The sequence below is a fragment of the Pseudonaja textilis genome, chromosome 5, assembly GCF_049901715.1.
Source record: "Pseudonaja textilis isolate UNSWEBS1 chromosome 5, rPseTex1.2, whole genome shotgun sequence".
NCBI classification, from domain to species: Eukaryota; Metazoa; Chordata; class Lepidosauria; order Squamata; family Elapidae; genus Pseudonaja; species Pseudonaja textilis.
The window spans coordinates 51,963,016-51,985,749 of NC_141994.1; the positions used below are offsets into that span (position 1 = coordinate 51,963,016).

The 22,734-nt window shown below is 36.1% G+C and overlaps 1 protein-coding gene across 1 annotated transcript in view; it reads left to right on the forward strand.

Moving 5' to 3' along the window:
* The first annotated feature begins 3,530 nt into the window (after positions 1–3,530).
* Positions 3,531–22,734, forward strand: part of SYN3 (synapsin III) — a 195,062-nt gene continuing 175,858 nt past the window's right edge. The window contains exons 1-2 of the mRNA XM_026695435.2: positions 3,531–3,671; positions 20,238–20,652. Coding sequence (XP_026551220.1) covers positions 20,339–20,652 — 314 coding nt within the window. The 5' untranslated portion in view covers positions 3,531–3,671; positions 20,238–20,338. The remainder of the gene's footprint in view (positions 3,672–20,237; positions 20,653–22,734) is intronic.

Below are 22,734 nucleotides of genomic sequence, written 5' to 3' on the forward strand. Positions count from 1 at the left end.
CAGTAGGAAGCCATACCATATACATTTCTGATATCTTATTTACCCATCTCAATCTTTCTGATATGCAAGTTGCTTCACAAATTACTTGAAAAAAATGTTAGAATATGAACCATTTTATACCTGCCCACAAAAATATTTATTGTTTATTTACTGTATTTATACACAACCACATTCCACAAGGACTTGTGGAGTGTAGAATGAAAAACAACAGTAATACTGAAACAACAATTCTTAAAATTGTCAATATCTTTCACAATTTGAATTAACTTTAATAAATGTAACAGTGACAAATTTTGACTAAATATATTTCTGAAGAATTCAAGTTTTAAAGGTCAAAAATGATGAAGCTTGGTGAAACATTATACTATAACTGGTACTACACTAAGAAATAAGATGTTTATGATCAACCCTAGATCTTACAATAGGAAGCACTCTTCACCATTCCAAAGGCTGTATTGTTACATTGTTTTATATATTCCAGGATATTATTATTGTATTTTCAATGTATAAATAGTAAAGTACCTAGAGTCTGTCTTTGAGGCAATACCATAACATCAAAAAATCGTATCTGCCTATCCCAGGTCCTTGGGAAGAATTTGATGGGTTAATAAAAATGTCAAATCCAGTCTAAACATCTGGCTGACCAACCATAATAAAACTATTCAATTTGCATGTCACCAGCTCTCAGCACTTCTGGGCCGTTAAATAAATATGAGCACATACAGTATTAAAAACAACAGCAATTATCTAGTTACTGTAGTGGTCTTAAAAATGCCCTTTTGTCTAAGTAATGGTTCCTGAATATCTTTGTCAAGGTCGTATTTACTCCCTACACCAGTGGTGGCTAACCTTTTTCATCTTGCTCCCTGCGCATGTGCATGTGACTCCCCTCCATGCATGCCACACATCTCTGTGCATGCACACGTGACCCCCCTGCATGCCATGCATCTCTGTGCATGCGTGCACAATCCCTCCTTGCTACACACAAGATCCCAGCACATGCGCGTTAGATACCCAACAATCAACTGTTGGGTGGCGGCGCACACGCACATGCGCAATGGGGCTCTTCCGGACAACCTCTCATGTGCCAGCAGAAGTGGCTCTGCATGCCACTGCTGGAACACATGCCAGAGGTTAGGCATCACAGCCCTACACTATATAAGAAGTACAAATCAAACAACTCAAAATTGTTTGGCAAAACTTTGAGTCCCTTCCATTATACAATGGTATCTTGTTGGACCCAGGAGTCATACTTTCTCTGTAGCTGCACCTACCCCAGGGGCGGGATTCAATTTTTTTAACAACCAGTTCTGTGGGTGTGGCTTAGTTGGTGGGTGTGGCTTGATGATAATGTTACTAGCTAGGCGTGGCCAACTCAATATCACTCACATTGAGGCACACATCTCCTCACCTGGCCTCTCGTGACTGTGGGGATGCTGCAAGTGAAGTGTAAGTGTGAAAAATGGTCACAAGTCACTTTTTTCAGTGCCATTGTAATTTTGAATGGTCATTCCACACAAGCAAAGTACCAGCAAAGGAGGGGAAAAAAACTCCAGAGATGTTCCTGAGACAGGAAGTCTAGTCCTGCCAAGAATGTAATAAGGGTTAACAGAGAGGCAGTTTCTGTAAGCAACACCAGAATGTTTCCTTCCTGCCTTCCTTACAGGATTAGGCCAGTAATTTCTTCAAACAACCAGTTCTCCAAACTGCTTAGAATGTTAACAACCGGTTCTAGCGAATAGGTGCAAACTGGTAGAATCCCACCCCTGACCTACCCTATAAAATACATCTAAAGAACTCGATGGCCCCAACCATAATATTGTCATGCCCCTGGTGAACACTGACTCTGAGGAAGAGGAGGAACAGCTAACAGGGAGTGGAAGTGTGGCTCCAGAGGTGGTGGAGGAGGCTGGGGAAGGGCAGAGGCCGGCTGAGCATTCAGAGGATGTAAATCATTTATTTACATTTTGGATTTTGTTATGTTTGTGTTACATTCTGGGTCATCATAAATATAGTCTTTCACAAAGCATTAAAGACCTGGATGTTCTACTAGGCATTTAGGCAAGAAGTTTAACCAAGCTCTGTGGTTAATGTTGATTTATTGTTGATTGGAACTGCTGTTTGTGACCTCAGACAATTATGATCTGGATTGTATATCACCCAGAGTTACTGCCATGGGATGGATAACCATAAAAAATCAATTCAATAAATAAATAAAATAAAAATATTGACTTCTGATTAGAAAGATACATCATATTATTTGTTCAAAATACCATTATTCTGCAAAAATAGGAAGTTCATTTATATCAAATTAGATTATTAATATAACTCACAATTGATTAGGTACTAGGGAACACCTTTCAGGAGGTTTTACCTATAGTTTCCATCAGTGGTGGGATTCAAAAAATTTTACTATTGGTTCTGTGGGTGTGGCTTGGTGGGCGTGGTGTGGCTTTGTGGGCATGGCAGGGGGAAGGATTCTGTGAAATCTTCATTCCCACCCCACTCCAGGGGAAGAATATTGTAAAATCCCCATTGTCTCCCCACCTCACTAACTCGCTTTCCAGCTCTGTTCTCCTGTGCAGGGCAACATAGATCCAGTTGGGACTCGGGAGGCAGAGAATAGATGGGGACGGGGCCAGTCAGAGGTGGTATTCCAAACTACTCAAAATTTCCGCTACTGGTTCTCCTGAACTGGTCAAAACCTGCTGAATACCACCTCTGGTTTCCATAATCCTCCATTATTAGGAAGGCTTAGTCTACAATGCCAGGCATCCTTTGTCCAGATTTCAAATTAGATGGTATGACAGTTTCCATATTACATCAATGGTTTATAGTCCTCTCAAGATCAATGAAGGCTCCAAATTTTGTAGATTTTTTAAATGCTCTAAGTTTTCTGAAAAAGTTTTAGTTGGGTTTATCTCTTTCTTTCTTTTTTAATAACTCAAATACAAGTTTGGTAACAGGTCCAATAATCAATAATGATATAGTAGGAAATGTCATATCCTAAACTGTAATTGAAGGCATGCAACTTTGATTCAATGAAAATTCAACATTCAAATTTGGAAAGTATTCTGTTCAGAAATTCAATTAAATGAGCTTCAAGTTTAATCTCCAAACTGAATTTTGGCACAGCTTTACAAAAAAAAATGAGATACTGACTGCATTGTTCATAACATCCATCAGTTGACATCCATCAATATATACTTTTCTTTTTTTACAAAAAAAAGGCTAATAAAAAGTTTTATAGTGCCACTGAAACAGAATCTCAATATCCATTTTTTCATTGCTATTACTCAATGCCAACAGCTCCAGCCTAGCCTACCAGTAAGGTGGCTTCCTGCATCTATCAGTTGAGGGCTCTTCTAATGCAAAAGTCTTTAGGGAAAAGACTTCTCTTTCCCTTTCCAGCAGCCTCTGTGATATTCTGCCTGCCCACTTGCTGTTTTACTCAATAATTTATCCTACTCCCATGATCATCGAGATATAAGGAGGGGCCTGATTTAACTTACTGCCTGCTTTGAGCCAATCAGGCAGTCAAGATGCAGTAAGGATGCAGGATGACAGTGTACATGGCTAGTGTGCAGCCTGCAAATGTGAAAGAGAAGCAGAGACGAGCAGATTAGAAAAGAAGAAACAGATGCAGAGGCAGTACATTGGCAAGCTGGAAGGTAAGGCTGAGGATGGTTGTCTCAAGGATTAAACAGAACAATGCAGTCAAGTGCATGAGAATCGTTTTAGCCAAAGAATGTTTTTTCCATTACGGGGCTTGGGGGGTGGGGGGGAAGAGGGATAGGTGGGTGCCTCATGCATGCAGCTGACATGTAAATTTATACTGCCTTTGTGTCTTTGTCTGCCTACTTCTGTTCTAAATTGTGAGAACATAAAGAAGCTGTTATGCCCACCACTGTTTTCACTGTGTTATATATTGCATGTTATCTATAAAATTTAAAATAAGAACAATGGACAATCAAACCCACCTTAAGGCTAATAGAATGAGTAACTAGAGTTTTTTTTAGGAAAATACAAATTATTAAAGTCCAACTATGCATTTTTTTTTTACATTTGTTACCATTTCTACCCCCAAATTACAAAACAGGCCTTTCTTTGAAGTAAGACTGTATAAACTGAGGGATTTTGTAGACTAAATTAAGAAAAGGAAGAAACTGAGGAGAGCAGGAGACTTGGACTGACAGATGAAGCTGCATGTCGGATTTTACAACCTCGTTCCAACTGCATTTTTTCAGAAGTCAGTCTATTTGCTCTCAGTGGGGTTAGTAGCATAATCCTATGGATTATACTCTTTAGTGTTTTCAGCAGAGTTAGTCTCAAAGTGTGGTTCCTTTCTCCCTAGCAAGTGATCTGTGCTTAATTTTGCACCTTTATAGTAGAAATTAACCTGGTGAAACAAAACTAATACTTGTTTTTATAGAGATTATCTCCCATGATTTACACAAATTCTAGACAGGAACCCCACTGATGCAAAACGAAGTCTGTGTCATCTTCATGACCAATGAGGGCATTGCAAGAACCTAATCTTCTACTTGAATATGAGTAAAATTTAAACTTGTGAGAACCTGACAGCTCCACAGATATCATACAAGAAGCACACAGAGTGAACAAAATGAATTAAACATTGTTATAAGTTTTCTCTTTTTTTTCTTTTCTTGTTTTAATGTCAGGCAGTATATCTCTAAGGATGACTCCCTGGCATACTGTATATGCCTGACGTTGTGGGAATTGGGAAGCATAGTCAGGGTGCAATGGACTCTGACATGATAAGTGCATAAGCTGTATGGGTGTGCTTCAAAACCCATGGAAAGCATGGGAGCATGTATAAAATGGCACTTTTTGAATCTTTAAAGAAACTTAAGTCTGTTCCCAAATGCAGTATTACTACTTCAGAAACCGCTGTTGCTTTTGTCATAGTGCTCTGTATGTTCTGTTATATATGCTCTATTATGACTATTTTAAAGATTTGCAGCACCCTAGTAAATAGATCAGAACATGAGCAGAAGAAAAGAATAAAGGGGAATCATTTCATGACACTACAATTCAGGATTATCTAACAAATTCATGAACAAGAGGGCTGTGACTTAAAAGAAAGTATTAGTTGCTTAACAACTGGAATTCATTGTTGCATGATGTGGAAATAGCCATTTGTTTAGAAGGCTGTTAAAAAAAAAACTTTTGGTCTATTATCATAGCCTTAGGAAGGCCACATCTGGAATACTGCATCCAGTTTTGGTCACATCGTTGCAAAAAAGGTGAAACTTTGGAAAAAGTGCAAAGAAGAGCAGCTAAGATGATTAAAGGCCTGGAGACTAAAACATATAAGAACAGATGCAGGATTTGGGTTTGTCTAGTCTAGTCTAGAGAAAAGAAAGACCGGAGGGACATGATAGCAGTATTCCATATTTGAGAAACTGCCACAAAGAGGAGGGAGTCAATTTATTTTCCAAAACATCAAAGGGCAGGATAAGAAACAATGGATGGAAACTAATCAAGGAGAGAAACAACCTGGAATTAAGGAGAAACTTCCGAACAGTAAGAACAATTAACTAGTGGAACAGCTTGCCTTCAGAAGTTCTGGGTGCTTCATCACTGGAGGTTTTAAAGAAGAGATTGGCCACACTTGTTTGAAATGATATAGGATCTCCTGCTTGAGCAGGGTCTTGGACTAGATGATCTCTAAGGTCCCTTCCAGTTCTATTTTGATTGATATCCCCAAGGTCCTTTTTAAAAGAAAGCTGGACTTTCTTTCCTTTCCTTTCCTTGAAGATGCTTCTCATCCAAGAATCATTTTCACCAAAAAGGAAAACAAAGATAGTCCAGTTGTCTTTTGCAAAGTACCCTTGGGACAACCATGACCTGTATGACCTAAAATTTCCATAGACATTTTAGTCTATTAGTGATTAATCATGATAGGCAAAATAAAATGTCCCATGATCCTGTGTATTTTTGCATTAGAGAATGGCAAATATTAGCCCAACTGAGATCAAACTACAATGTAGCTTTAACAAAAAATACAATCACAATAGCTCAATATTTAAAATTGATAATATTAATATTTCATAAATATATGATACACATACCATTTTTGTTTCTGGTCCACATTTACAACACAAAGTCAAAAAGCTTTTTTGACACTTTGTAGGTCCCAGCATTTTTCTGTTTTTGCTATAATCTTCTCAGAGTTTAAGACTGATTCAAGACATTGAAGATTTTTTTTTTCAAATTTTACAATGCAACATTTCATTTAAAAAGGAAAAAGTATGCATTGTGGAGAAGTATGTGCAGAAATGTGTATAATGATATTTTATAATATGCACATTGCATTTTGTTCAGCAAAAACACTTGTTTAAAGGTATGTTTATTAGAAAAACTGCAAAGAAAATGTATATATTATGAGACAAATATGCACAGTTTGTGTAAACATAAAAAAAACTGAAACAGGCATGAATATGGGTTGAACTGAAATTAAACATGGAAAAAATAGAAGTGGAATAAACCAAAACTGACAGATCCTGTTAGGTAGAAGGAATTAGCCAGGGAGCTGTCCATAATAAGCATTTCTGAAGTAGGATGCATAGTATCATCTAGAATATAATAGCTATTTAGCGGAGTGATTATAATTTCATAACTGTTCATGCAGTTTATCTTAAATTGTTGTCTGCATTCCACCTGTATATGTTCTTTGTTTTGACAACTGCTCACTATTGTACAGGTATTTGTATTTGCATTACTCATTAGTAACCACACAGGTACTGATCACCAAATGTTTTTTCCCTGTATTTCTCAGCCTTGGAAAACTTTAAGATTATGTGGACTTCAACTTCCAGAATTCCCCAGGCAGCTGGGAGCTGAAGTCCATATATTTAAAAGTTACTAAGGTTAAGAAACACTGCTCTGGAGGGATTAAAAAGTTCCTTCCAAATTTGCATTTGGGACCAAGTAAGTAGCATCAAATTAAACTTAAGTAAATAATACAAGTGAGTCAGATAGTAAGGAAAGCTGAAAGATTTTGTCACACTGTACTTGGTTTTTCACAATGCATCTTGAAAACAACAAGGTTAATCAAAATCTTCCAAGTCCAGCCCAAGTTGAACCCAATATTAGCAACTCTAAGTTCAATCCAATATTTATTTTCTGTGATAAAATTTGGGTGTAATGTGTGTCGGATGGTATCAAACATAGTCACTCACTCAGCATGCAAAGATAGATTCACTTATGATCAGAATAAGTAGCATGGTTCCCAGAGTGAAAACTCAACTTTAATTCAAGTGAGTTCAATCTATCAAGCAACAGCAACAAACTTTCAGTTTGTTAGAGAAAGGTGAATATCAGCACACTTTCGAAAAATAATGTCAAAAATGCAACAGTTATATCAACATTATCAACACAATCTTTAGCTGCCTAAAGTTAATAATGGGGTAGACTTGGTAGAATAGTGGAAGATTCAGTGAATCATCTCCATGTATAATCTCATTCCATGGTGTATGGAAGATGTCCTAGCAATTTACAAACTTTCCTGCCTCCCTCATATATTTCTGAGTGGCAAACTTGTGTATGTCTTAGTTGTAACATCTCTGTTATGCATTACCTAAAACTACCCGGAATCTCATAAAAATAGCATTCTATAAACCTTGTGTATTCAGGAGAGAATTTAGCTTTCTACTCTTCTTCAAAATGTGTATTTATTATAAGCTCGTTTCCTACTGCTCAAGTAAAAGTAATCAATCTGAAAGGAAAGACAGAACATCTTGATTTGGTTTTATGTAGCTCAAGAATCATTCCTTCCTCTGTAATGAATAGGGGCCAGGACAACCTAGGCATTGTGACTTGGCAAACAGAAATCAATGCTAAGTGCTTTGTGCAATCAGATTCAATAACATGGGGGAGAAAGTGTAAATGACTAACAGTGGGATTTATTTCTGGTAGTTGCTGTCTTATGTATCATGTAATCATTCTAAGTGGTAATTCAGCAGAACTTGTGTTTCAAAATAAACTTTCTCCAACTTGACAACCTCCAGATACATTGTGACTATAACTTGCAGAATACCCACAACCAATTGGCTGGGAAATTTATGAGTCACAAAATAGAAAAAGCTGTTCAAAATATTTATGTCAGCTCAAGTAATATAGAGCTTGTGGGATTTCACACAGGACATAAATTTCATTGAACATGGGAAAAAATACCATACAAACTTTGTACTAACTTACAATTTAGGATTTGTAGTGGATGGGTTTTGGATTTTCTAGTTAACCTAGGATTGAAGAATTCTGCATAACATGGCTATAGGGTCAAGGCAAGTAAGAGGAAGAAATATAACCAAGTTAGCATTGCAATGTATCTTTAATTGCTTCTTTCAATTGTTCTGTCATACCCCAAATCCCAATGAAGTGTTTTACTGTTGGTGGAAAATATGCAGATAGGATTAAAGGATATGGTATTGTAACATCTGCAGTCCAAGGGATGTTAAAGCAGGAGACAGAAACTAGAAAGCAATTCCCCTACTCTCTTATAAGCGTTGGCATAATTTTACATCCTACTTGCAAAAATATAAAGAAAAGTTGTTTTGAGGCAACAAAAGTTGTTATCTGACCACTGTATGATGGAAAGAGAGGAACTTTAACTTTATCCAACAAGATTCTTATTTGTTCTTACATCTGACTGCCTTGTGGATTTGAACAGGATAAAATAATTGGAAGGGACCTTGGAGGTCTTCTAGTCCAACCCAATGCTCAAGCAGGAGACCGTGGCCTATACCATTTTAGATAAATGGTTGTCCAGTCTTTCTTAAAAGCTTCCATTGTTGGAGCACCCACAACTTCTGAAGACAAGCTGTTCCACAGGTTGATTGTTCTCACTGTCAGAAAATTTCTTCTTAATTCTAGATTGCTTCTCTCTTTGTTCAATTTCTATCCATTGCTTCTTGTCTTGCTTTCTGGGCTTTGGACAGTAAATTGACCCTCTCTTCTCTGTGATACCCCTCAAATATTGGAACACTGATATCATATTTCTTCTGCTTTTCTCTTAGTTGGTTTGTTATTTTTAACAGATTATTTTTAAAGTCTTTAAATCTGTTGTTACTTATTGTTTCATCTATTATATTATATTCACATTCAAAAGATTATTGTTTAGAATATGCTAAATGGGGTGAAATAAACAACTCATAAGAAATAGAAAAACTACACAAACACTTAGATTGAAATCTGAAAAATATATGAATTAAAATAGGTTGGGTATTAATAAATTCTGCTGCAACCTTCCATATTCTCTCATACTTGAGAGTAAATCCAGCTGAGCATACTAGAGCTTATTTTTCCTGTGTAAACAAGAAGAGATTTGTGCATATTTGTAAAAACAATAATGTAAACGTATTGCATATTTTTTTCACAGAATTTTTTATGTGCCCCTATGTAAACATTTAAATAATATTGAAATGCTGCTTCTGCATCACTTCCATTAACTAGGAAGAGATTTGCATTAAAAAGGAACATCAAATAGGTTTAAGCAAGCAATTAGAGAAATAATTTCTCAGCTCTTGAATTCCACAATTATATCACCTGCAGAACAGAGATGCTATTTCAGGAATGAAATGAAATTGTTTGTTCAAGGAATTAGTATGATGTATGTTCTTCTAATATGTACTTCAGTTTCCACTTTTCACCATCCTTTGTCATCCTCATTTTACTGTTTAGATTAAAAACTTCTTGGAAAGAATTGTTATCTTCCTATATAAATCAGTATATGAGTAATAGTAGTACATAAAGAAGTAGGTACCAAATTATTTTTGCGATACCAATTAATGTGATTTCTCTGATGTCATTATTTTAAATAGGGTTAAACTATGAATTTTAATGTCCAATGATTTTTGAATTTCTGCTTTGCTTTCTTCATTCAGAAATGCTTGAAAAGCATAAAAAAACTTAAAATGGCGGGTGAAATTCCACAATTAAAGCCACACCCCTTTTTAATATGCATTCACTACCCATAAAAGGGGGTGGGACTTCCACTGCACACAATTTCACCTATCAACTTAATGCTTTTTATTCCCTTGAGGAAACCCCCTCTGCTCATCTCTTGCATTTTAGGGCATTTTCTCCTCAAAAACATGCTTCTTCCATCATTTTTATTTTTGTACCATACAAAATCTGTTAAAAAGAGAAAACTTAAATAATTATACAGAATTATACATAACACAGAATTATACACAATTCTTTGGTTATGCTAGGAATGTTAGAATGTTAGAACTTCACAAATCAGGAATGTCTCCAAAAATAATTTTGACCAATTAGATCAATTATATTAAATCATCTTTCATTTTTTTATAGTTGACAGAAGTGAACACTATTTGTAGAAGTCATGGTCACAACATTCATGTAACACTGTAAGGATTATGTCCTTGTTAGAGAGTCAAAACATGATGCTGTTCTTCTACATATCAGTCTCAGTATGAACAATGAGTTGAATCGAATGAAAATAGGCTGTTATATTATCACTAAAATTGCATTGCTACTTTCTCTTGGAAAATTTATCAAAGATAAACTGATAAAGAATTCAGCAGCAATTGTAGCTTGGTCATGAGATAAGAAATTTATTACTGGCTGGCTGCATCCATTATTTACCTCTTCCCTGGCATAAGCATTATGAGTAAAACAGGCACGTTGCCAATGGTCCCTAGGAAACAATATTATTACCAACCTACTTGTGTTCATGAAATCCAAGGTCATTATCCCTATTAATTGCTGTACTGAAGCTTTAACTAAATGTTGCTCTAGGCTGCAGTGACATCAAATCTGTAGTTACAAGTAGTATACAAAGCTGTACTAATTATGGTATCTACTTAGGAATTAGGAATTATGTAATTGCTTGTAAACTATGCAGCTTAGCTACTCTACACATGCTCAAGCTCACAAAAACTTAATGCCTTTCAAGAAAAAGTGGAATAGGTGCTGCTGAATTTTTATTTTATTTCTGATCACCATATACTAACATGGTTCTTCTCCTACAACCTATAGTACCTCTGTTTGCCAGTGTTTTTCAGCCTGGGCAGTTTTAAGATGTATGGACCAACTCCCAGAATTCCTTAGCAGGCATGCTAGCTGGGAAACTCTGGGAACTGCTTTATGCTTTCTCAAGCCAGCTCAATCAATGTTATAGGAAATCTAAGTACTATATTGAATGTGAATGGTTCCAAACTTTAGAGAGATTATTTTTGCATTCAGCATTGTTTCCTTCTCCCCCTCTAACCATTAGGGGCCATATTTAAAGCCCAAGAGTATGATGTCATTATATATGCTAAAGCAATGACAAAAATAGTGCTATCAGGCAAGCGTGTGGGCATAATTCAGTCAAGGAAGGTAGGTGGGAAGATTACTGTCACTTAAGGAAGAGAAAGGAAAGAATATTGTTTGAAGTTACAGATTGGGGGATGTTATAATTTTGAATATTATCAACTCTAGGTGCATTCCACTTCCTTGAAATATACATATTGAGTATGTAAATGATGAGGTAATATAGTTTTCTCCCTAATGTACTACCTACTGCATTTATTGAATGGAGCCGTTTCGGTTTTTATAGTTAATATACAAGAGCAATGACTGTAACAGTTATTTCACAGTAGTGAAATTCACAATTTTACCATCCTCTCATGGTTTCTATCTGTGGTTACATGGTTCAGTGTTTATGAAAGTACCTCCAGCAATGGTGTCTGTAACTTTTACTCACATAAGATCTGGTTTTTTTATCTACCTTAAGGGATACATAAATTGCCAAGTCAAGGGGATAGCACTATTCATTCATCAACAACAGTTAATGCCTTCATATCCCACTCTTATATATTCACCCATAATTTTGTTTCCCTCCCTCCCAGTGATTCTTAACAGATCACCCAGAGAATCAACACCTCTTTTCTCCCAATCTACAAATAATCAGTTTGCAAATTTCTTGTGTCTCATTATGGGAAAATAACCATTTTAAACATTAGTGAGAGAAGGAAGTCAGATAGAAACCTACTTTCCTAACTCACAGAGGACAAGGGGCAGTAGAATAGAAAAAGTCAGGGACTTCTTTCCAATTCCTTCCTTGTCTACTTTGAGACTGTTACTTCAGGATCCTACCTTCTGATTTTGTTGTCTACCACGCAGGCAGACCCTTGTATTTTGCCTCTCCTCTTGTGAGATTGTAGGTGAATACAGTAAGGCTGATTTCATGTAAATAAATTGGGTTTTTTTTTCCCCTGCAATGTACCTCTTAGGGCAAGGGTGTCAAACTGATGGCTTGTGGCACACTTGTTTCCTGGCTATGCCCACATCTGGTTTAGCGAAGGGCAAAAAAGTTGTGATACATTACATGACAACATGAGTTTGATACCCCTGTCTTAGGGTATCTTAGCTCAGGATTTCTAGATATCTGCTGAAGTCTACTGATTTCCCAATGATATTAGCAGCTGGAGGGCAGCAATCTGTTCCCCACTTATTCAGCCAACCAGCTGATCAGGTTAGAGATAGAAAATTGGCAGAGTACATTTACTCACCTTGTTTATTGCTGAAGCTTCTGCCTCTTTTAACTCTTCTATCACTAAATCATTATGTTTATATAGCTTAAGGATTAATTCTGTAACAAAGAATACAAAGCTACATAAAAATACAGCTCCATTCTGATCTATTTTGCCATTTTTCACCTATCTGAAGAAAAAGCAATGACTCTATAGTCATGCTGCTTTCTATCCTGGCCTTAATTCTCCAACCATCATAGGAGGGTCTCTAAGGGATATTTTTACATTCTCTCTCTCTTAGAGTTGCAAATTTAAGAGAAAAAAACTCAATGAGCAAATACAAACAGTTTTACTATCTGTGATAATAACAGAAAAATAATGTACATCTTGTAATAGCCTGTGGTTGGCAAATAATTTTAGGCGGCCCCCAATGGGTATTTCCTCACAGTTCCTATTTGGGGCAGCGGAAAGCCCTGTTTCCCACTCCGCAGAACTGCCTCTTGGCTTGTGCTCCCCATCTATTTCTGTCCCCAAAGTCGGATCTGTCCAACCGCTGCCCTTGTCTGTATACTGGTGTCCTCTGATATTTTGAATAATAGCCCAGGACTCAGGACTGCTCCAATTGAACCAGTAGAACAGGGCTCCCCAAACCTGGCAACTTTAAGACTTGTGGACTTCAACTCCCAGAACTGTTGACTACCATAGCAAGTTCCTACAGTTTTCTTGGCAAGATTTCAGAAGTGGTTTGGTATTACTTGCCTGGAAAGATTGAGAGAATGATTAGCCCAAGGTCACCCAGATGGTCTTGTGCCTAAGGCAGGATTGGAGCTCATGGTTTCCTGGTTTCTAGCCCTATGTCTTAACCATAACTCTCTTAGACACCTTATCCTGACTGTATTTATTGGAATCATCCATTTACAAGGAACCCACATATGAGGTGCCTCCCACTTCATTCTATAAATGCAGTAGGGATGATGCTGGTAATTTGGGCTGCATATGCTACCATATGCATTATCAATAAATGCTAAATAGCTGTCTGTCTTCTATTTTGATTAGTTGCTGTACTTAGCTGTACTGCCCACTATTACATGAAATAATAACAATCCAACTCATGAACCAGTGAAAAGTCAGTATGTATTGATTTGGTATGGTCAGTTCTTTTATTTCAAGTATAGGAAATCTCATTGGGCTTCTTCTTCAGAGTTGATTCAGTGATGGCATGTAGAGTAGCATGACATGTGAAAAATAACAGGTAAAAAAAGATGTGAAAGGGATGATGAAATATTCAATAAAAATAAAGCCAAAACTTTGTGAACCCTTCTTCCTTTTCTCTAGTTTTGTCTATCTCTACTACTTTGCTTCACAAAATATGAACAAATTTCAGATTTAGTAGCTGGTCTAAAGAGACCCGCTTTTGTATTTATCATATAGGTAGAACCAAAGTCCTTGCCAATAGTTAAACTCACAATGTTTTGGCCAGTTCAACTTTTCTATAAATACAATTTCATATTATGTAGTTATATAATTTGTTTTTGCATTTACATAGCTCAGTGCATGTCTAATCTATTGATTATATTATACAATAAACTTTTCTTCCTTGTCATACCATTTAATGACTTAGACAGAAGAAAATAATTAGCCATTCAGTAATAAATTGTAGGAAGGAACAACCTGAAAAATATTGTCCATTGTGCAGCTGAACTTTTGCTTTCATCTACAATGGGATTGTAAATCCAAAGAGAAAAAAGAAAGAAGTGGGTAGGGTCTAGGAGCACAGCAATATAACTTGAAAAACATTTAGTAAGATTAAAAAGGAAGAAAGCACCATAATCAAAAAGGTTAGAAAATATAGATCCTGCCAGCACATCTCTCTTTTTCATTTATGAGCTACCTGGATTGCCCTGTAGAATGCAACATTGCTATTACCGTTGTCTCACGAATAGTCAAAGGTCTATCCAGGTCAGTGGTTCATTTAAGTCATAGACACAAACTTTTGCAGCTTTTCTTTGGACAATCACAAATCAAGCACCATTTTGCAGAAAGTAATTATTATTTTTTAAACTGGTCATCAATAATTCTGAAAATACCTAATCAGCTATCTCCTAAGTGTAAAATGTTTCTAAAAATAAGAAAGTTTTGATGAGCAGCATTACTCCCTGTTTTGTCCTCGTCAACCCCTAGAAAAGTTTTCCCGTTATCTGTCAATCTCTCTTGGAGATTACAAAATCTTGGATTTCAGCCCTGAAGTCCAGCTCTAGCTAAATCTGGTAAGGTTGGGACTAAGAAGAAGCTTCTAAGAGAGTACCTGTAGTGATATAATCATTAACAAGCTCAGCGGTTAAAGACACTAACTTGTATGCTAGAAAGCTGACAGCCCAAGTTTGAGACCCAAGCATAGTGTGATGGGTGAGCTCTCACCCTTGCCCCAGCTCCTACCCACCTGAAAGTTCAAGAGCATGCAGTAGATAAATAGGTATCAGTTTGGTGGGAAGGTAACAGCATTCCATGTACCTCTCTGTGTATATGTCATGGGGCCTCCGTCCTGGCCCCATGACCACAGAAATGTCTTCAGACAATGCTGGCTCCCTTGGCTAAGAAATGGAGATGAGCACCACCTCCTAGAATTGGATACAACTGGACAAGAGAAACCTTTATCTTTAACCAAAGCAAGGTGAACCATATCAGGGCCAGAAGGAAGTATTGATGGTTGAGAAACTGTGTTTCATTCTGTATCTAGCGTTTGCCTTAGAAGATTCAGAATACAGTAGTGATAGTGGCAAGAAGAAAAATAGTTTTTTGAAGGAAAAAGGATAGAATCTTGCAAAGAAGATATATCTTTGAGAATAAGAGAGGTCAGGTGTAGAGAAGAAAACAAAGCATGGCATGGCACATCATGTTCTCTTTAGTTGGAAGAGTCCATTTTGATTGTGATATGAATGTAAATGGAACAAGGGCAGGTAAAAGGAAGAAAAAAATATTGTTGACTTGATCTGTCACTGAGCTTCAACCTATGGCTGTGGATTTTCTTACACAAGGAGTTCTTTATACCTACCGATTTTCCAAGAAGAAGATAACAAATGTGAAAAACAGATCCACTTGCCAGGAATCTTTAGGAGATGGGAATTGGGATGAAGATCTTAGTTATCTTTTTAGTCTGATATGTATAAATGCATGTGCATTAGTAATGCAGCATTAAGAAAGTCAGTGGATGACTCGAAAATAAGACCTCGTGCCTTTTTATGGCAAAAAAAATAAATAAGACAGAGCCTTTTTTTCAGGAAAACATGGTATACTCAAACGTATTTTGTTGAAGTTCTATTATATTAGATTTTTTAAATTCTCCCTGTAAATGGAAAACTACTATAGCATAAAAGAAGCCAGAGAAGATCCTTCTTTGGGTTGTCTTCCCATCCCTTGGGGGAAAAAAAACATTACTTGTTGAATAAAGCAGTGAAGTCTACTCTCTCTTCATCTAGATTCTACCATACTGTTCTGCTGCATAAGTAGACTAGGCCATATAACACAAGACAAAAACATAGTTTATTACAGACAAACTTTGAAGTTTGTAAAGTGGGTGAATAAAAGCTAAACGTTCTAATTTTAAACACTCTTATCCAGAATTTGCATTACTGGAAAGGGAAAGATAATGTTAACTTGTGCATCCATTTTAATTTTGTAATTGAGACATGTCTGGAAGACTGGGTAAATTAGTGGAGGGACATAGTGGAAGACAAGATTTGAGATTTTAGTGTGGCATAAAAAAACAGGTTTTTATGTACAACTCAAAACATTAAATAATTTCTCCAAGGATTTGCTATGAAATATTGCCTGACTTAACCCCAGCAATGTTAATAATTCAGCCAATAATGAAATTGTATTTGTATTCCCCTCAGGCTCCTTTCTATTTTATGCATTAAAATTCCTTTATTGCTTCAAAATAAAAGCCCCTTAGAGATTAGAAATTGTGGCCTATTTTGTTGTTGTTTGCTTTTCATTTTGCTTTCTGAGAATTTCAGTTTAGAAAATTGATTTACAGGAGACTAAAGGAGGGGGCAGTAGGGGGGGAACCCTGATGACTTTTTAAAATATTTGTAGCAGTAATAACAGTAATAATTCTCCATTTATAATCAAACAATCTGAGGACAGGGAAGAAGAAAAGAGTATGGTAGTTTTTAAAAAATGGTAAGCAAGCAGTGAATATAATAGAGGAGAATATAAACAACAGTTGTTTTGGGACTCTACTTGGAAAACATATAGTGATAGAATGATATTTATCTGGAATAATTCAAATTCCAAATAAATTTCTATCCACTGTTGATGATAGGTTGCATGTTCAGCCTGTAAAACAGAATTTTGTCTTGCCACCGCAGGAATAGAAAATGTAAATAAGCAAAACCATGATCCATTTATAATAAAAGTTAATGTATAAAGGAGTCAATTGCTCTGTATTAGCGTTTTCCCAAAAAATCTTCTAATCTTTTGTCCTCAAAAGCTGGTCTGACCAAAATTTTTAATTACCTCAAAGTGTCTGGCATTCTGTCACATCATTGCCTGAATTCTGCTTGTCTTGCAGTAGGCAACACTTTACAAAAGATACAAGGAAAAAATCCTCTGTTAGGAACTAAAACAGATTTCAAATCCACTCTTATGAATAAGATCACTAGGGAAGAATGGACACTATTTCTAATGTACTTTTCATTATGAAATTGTTTTTATCACTTCTTGAATACCTGAGGCATGTTGGATAGCTCCAAGAGAGAAAATATTGTTCTCGCTTACTTGTCCACTGCCATAAAGACAGCAGTATATTGATTGTGTGCTGGGGAATGGTTGTTTATTAGAAATAGATTTGTAATGTAACACATGGACAGTTTGCTCATGGGAAAGCAGTACTGTAGGAGTTTAGTCAGACGGTGTAACTGAGTGAGTGAAGTTGAGACAAGGCCTTTCCCATCATTGCTGCCTCCAGACAGGTTGGATTAGCAATTGTTTATGGGAATTGAGATTCAGAACATCTGGAAGGAATTAGATGGGGAAATATGAATAAAGAATAGAGTTGCTGGTTGTGGACAGTGTATACATTTAACAACAGGAAAAAAATAGAATACAGACTTAATTGATTGAGAGTTATTATGTAAGATGTTGCTTAATACAATAAGTGAACCAGATCTCTCACTCTTTCAAAAAGCATGTAAATCAGAGAACGCTCTGACTTTCCTCTGGTTGGAGAAAAAAGATTTTAGTGATGAAGATCTCACTCAGGAAAAGAACGTCTTTTTTTATGTGTGACGAACTGGCAGTCTTGTAATGGAACTAGCTCCATGGAGAATTCTACCCAATGTTCATTATTATTATGTTTGTTACTATAACATTAAAAGCTACATTATTCGAACATACCTTTTGATTGGTTTTAAAGATGGATTCTTCTGAAGGTGGCAAATACTGCTTCAATCTCAATTACTAATGCTGTAATCTGGATAAAATGCATCATTGGGATGGGAGAGAGGGTGAAAGGGACAGACAGAAAGAGAGATACAATGAGAAAAAGCAGACAATAATTAAGTAAATAAAATTGTGCACCTTACTTTCTGTAAAGCAATCCCCTCTCCAGAGCATCCTCTTTTTCAAAAATTTAAAAATTTAAAAAATTTAAAAGGGCAATCCTACTTTAACATGCCTCTAGAATAATAGAGATGATAGATAGATAGATAGATAGATAGATAGATAGATAGATAGATAGATAGATAGATAGATAGATAGATAGATAGATAGATAGATAATCAAACAATCTTCCAAGCAGGACCATATAACATGGCCTTGGGTAACAAGGTCAAGACTAAAATAAGGTGAATCTAGAAAGAAGATTATTATAAGAGAAAAACTGAAAGTCTGTAGAGATTCTCAATTATCCAAGTCATGATTATCCCAAAGGTGCTTTTTAAGGGGGCAACTGTACTTTCTCATTTTTCCTTTGAAGACATTTTGCTTCTCATCTAAGAGTTTCATCTTTGATTAGATGGTGTGGAATGGAATGATTTATATTCCTTGCAGATAGCTGGTCATGTGCATCTTTTTAGAGCATTGATGAAGCACTTGAAGGTTTATCTGTGTCCTCAGAGTCACCTGAGTAGTGCTAATGGTTCTTCCAGTCTGCACTTTTTTCTGGAAATACATTCATATTCCAATACCATTCGAAGGGTGTTCATCCCAAATTGAATGGCTAAAAATCTGTAGAGATTCTCAATCATCCAGGTCATAGATGTCCCAAAGATGCTTTTTCAGGGGGCAACTGGACTTTTTGTTTTTTCTTTAAAGACTCACGTTTTGTCATATTCTACTTTTGCCTTCCATCTTTCCCAACATCAGGGTCTTTTCCAATGAGTCCTCTCTTCTCATTAGGTAGCCAAAGTATTTAAGCTTCAATGTCACTATTTGTCCTTCCAAGCAACAGTCAAGATTGGTTTCCTTTAGAATCAACTGATTTGATTTAAGACTAGATCTCAGCAAATACTGATTACATTGTATACCATCCAACACAAAAGTTAGAAATCAGAAATAAAAACAGCATGTTTGTTTTCAGATTTTTTTTAAAAATGTACATATTTGTTTTTCTACATTAGATTGCATCCATATCTTCTATTTTCTTCTATATTTTTGGGATGAGAATGCCTTCAGCATGTTTCATCTTAAAAATTGAATTTTTATTTAAGAAATGCAAAGGCAAAAGGGAGTGACAAACAATGCATCATTTTAGGCAGGCTTTGAAAAATGTAGATAGCTTCTGTAATTTTAAAAGATTTATTTCTCTGGCACTGCTGGCTTTTATTGAACTGCCTCTGGCTTCCCTGATAAGTAGGCATTACAAAAGGTTTTTGCAATTCACTAAGTTACCAAGATAGGATTCTTTTATCATCAGAAGAAAAGTTGTTCCTATTGTTAAAAAGTATTTACAGATTCAAAATTATATACCAAAATATAATAGCCGGAGGATGTTTCTCTTAAAAAATGTTCAATTTCATGACTAACTATAATTCTTTTCAATGCAAGAAAGATCAACACGTTTCTAAGTCAACTTAATGTTTCCTACATTCAATAGTGAGCTATCAAAATTTTATAAAAATATACTTGGCAAAAAAGGTATAGTTTGGGAGCATAATTGTTCCTGCAAAATGTATGCTAGTGCATCGAAGCATTAGTGTCTTGCTTTTATATCAGTCTATATGTTGAGTCTAAGAATAGACTTTTTATGAGTGTGGGCCAAAAAAATCATTAAATACATTTTGCATTTAATTAATCAAGTTGCTTATCTATAAACAACAATTCATGACTTTAATTTACCTGTACAGTCTTGTGAAATACCTATATATTTTATTAATTTGCCTAGATGTAATGCATTACTTTTCATTTTTAGCCTGTTTTTGAATGTTTTTGCTGTTTCTGTAATATGATTAAATCCATGTTTCTTTGCCCTGCCAGTGTATGGTGATCTTCTGAATTTTACTAGAACTGCATGGGAGCATTCCCCACAACATCCAAGGGTAACAGGTGAGCTAAGGAACTGCGGGCAAGACCACATGGCCTACGCCACTTTATCTTCCTTTGGAAAATACAAAAAGAGCTCTTACCGCTATCTTTTTCAATCACCTGACTCCTGAAACAGTTGTCTTATTGGCCTTCTGGTAGGGCTCGCCTGCTAGTGATTGATTCAAAAGAGTTTTCTCTTACATTTCACAGGTGAGAATTAAAGAAAGGGACATCGTACTTGTAAAAACTCAAATAGACCCTTTAGAACCTATATCTGCATTCTTCGACCTTGCTTTGGGAAAGTTTTCAGAATGAATTTCCTGCGAAGGCGTCTCTCAGACAGTAGTTTTGTGGCTAACTTGCCAAATGGTTATATGATGGACCTTCAGCGTCCAGATAATTCCACCAGCAACCCTGTTTCCCCAGCAACAGAGAGGAGGCAGCAGCCAATACAGCAACCAACTGCTCTTTCTTCTGGTACCAGCATCTTCAACTCCATCTCCAGTGCCATGAAGCAAACCACACAAGCAGCTGCAGGACTCATAGAGCAGTCAGCAACTCCTGCCCCTGTAGCCCAACAGAAACCTCAAATTCTCTTGATAATTGATGACCCCCACACAGATTGGTAAGTAACCACATTTTGTGTCTTGTTTGTTTCAGCTGCAAGTAACCCTGATAGTTCTGAACTCAAATTGATTAATGCCTCTAGAATGCACAACTGAGATAAATTTATTTCTTTTGCATACCACATAGCATATTCTGAATGTGGTTCACAGTGCCTTAGAAAATGTAATGCAATGTCTAAAATATATAATGCAAATCAGAAATAACAGGTAGCCATTAATGTAACAGCATACACAATGTCATTTGTTTTGAAAGAAATACGACATTATTAACAAAGTGATTGAATATCTTGGAAAGGTAGCTACTGGGATTCGAAGATACATAACAGATTGCAAGTTTATAGTGTCTGTACTGCTTGCAATATAAATAATTATTTTATAAACAGCAGAGAAAATTATCTGTTGATATTTTTCATTTGAAAATTGGCCACTTTAAAAATCTAAATGACTTTAGCCCAGTAATATTTGAAGTCCACTGTGACATCTATGAGAATATTAGTCATTGTTATTTAAATTCTTTGTATCCTTTGTATTGTAGGAGTCTACTTGGTGGATATTTAAGGCTGAACCCAAGAACTTGTTTATTTTATTCTTTCTTCCTGACCATCTGTCAAATGCTTTTTAATTGTAATTTGACTCATAGACTGAAAACTATCAGGAGCCAGAATGCTTATCTTTCTGTTTTAGGGAAAAGTAAGGAGGGGCAGCCACCAGTATTTTACCAAATACTTTTGGAAAAAAGTTATGCTAATACTGGAGTTTTCTTAGGATAGATTTGTCTGCTATCTTTTGTAAAGGAGGGCAAGTTTGTGTGTCTCGCCCCTCCTAACCTGTTTATGATTTTTATGCTCCATGTAATTACATTAGTAGGGCACCAGGTGTCAGTACTTCTTCAAGTACCTCCTCATACAGGCATACGTATAATAACTGCGTATTGAGGGCTCTGCAATCTCGTATCCTACATATTGTCCAATGGATTTTCAGTCCAATAAGCAAAATGAGAAAACATGCTTTTCTGCTTGGTCATACACTGAAATGTATGGCCAAGCTTTCCATGGATCATAATATCATTTATTCACAATATTCCTAAATATAGGAATAGATTAAAATTCAAATATTTTAAAAAGCTTTTCACATGTGACAAAAGCAAGAAACCAATAGTTTTCAAAATGTGCTAAATTAAAATTTTGGTGACCCCATATCTCTTGGCCAATGGGTGAGGTACAATGAATGTGGTAGATCAGAAACTTCTGAAAGACATCCAGGTTTCTTTTCCTAGCTGTGACAGAGCTTACCTTTAGTGGAACAGAATACATAGCAGGGATATTTATTTATTTTTCCTCATTTTTATATCTTTTAATAAACTAGCTATTAATATGTAATACATCCATGTAGTTCAACTGCAGAAAAGTGCACACTTCTTTCTGCTTGAAAGGTTTATTTTGGAGACTTTAATTTCCTAAGAGTACCTGTCAGAATAGGATTTTAAAAGTCCTGGGAAAGGACTACAGATGTATATTCAAAGCATCAGGAAACAGAATGGCAGAACTCCATGTTACTGCATGTCAGCCAAATCTAGGCACGTGACCCCACTCAAGAGGAAAAGTTCCACCTCTGGCAATTTCCTTGCCAGCACTAAATTAAATTATGTTCTTTCTAGACTGAATTCTGACCACATATTAACCTTTTCCAGCAGAATCAGATTCTGGTTCTATCATTTTTGAGGGGTCCTTGGTGCCCTCTTGATTGTTTTCTTAAAGATGTTTCATTATCCAACATAGGTAACATCAGTGCACCAAGTGAACCAAGCTCAGAGAGCACCAAGGACCCTTCATTTCAACTCTGAGCTACAAACATAGATAGTTTCCCCTGGGAAGAATTCTTACAATTAATTACAATTACAATTAAGAGTCCATCTGGATTCTTAACCCATTAAAATTTCTAAAATAAACACTCTAATCACCCTTTTGCTCAATATTTTGTAAATTTTTTTGCAAATACTTACTCATAGTTAAAACTCCTTTCTTACAGGAATGAAGAAAACTCATTCAGTAAATCAAATAAAACTTGTCATTCCAAAGGTT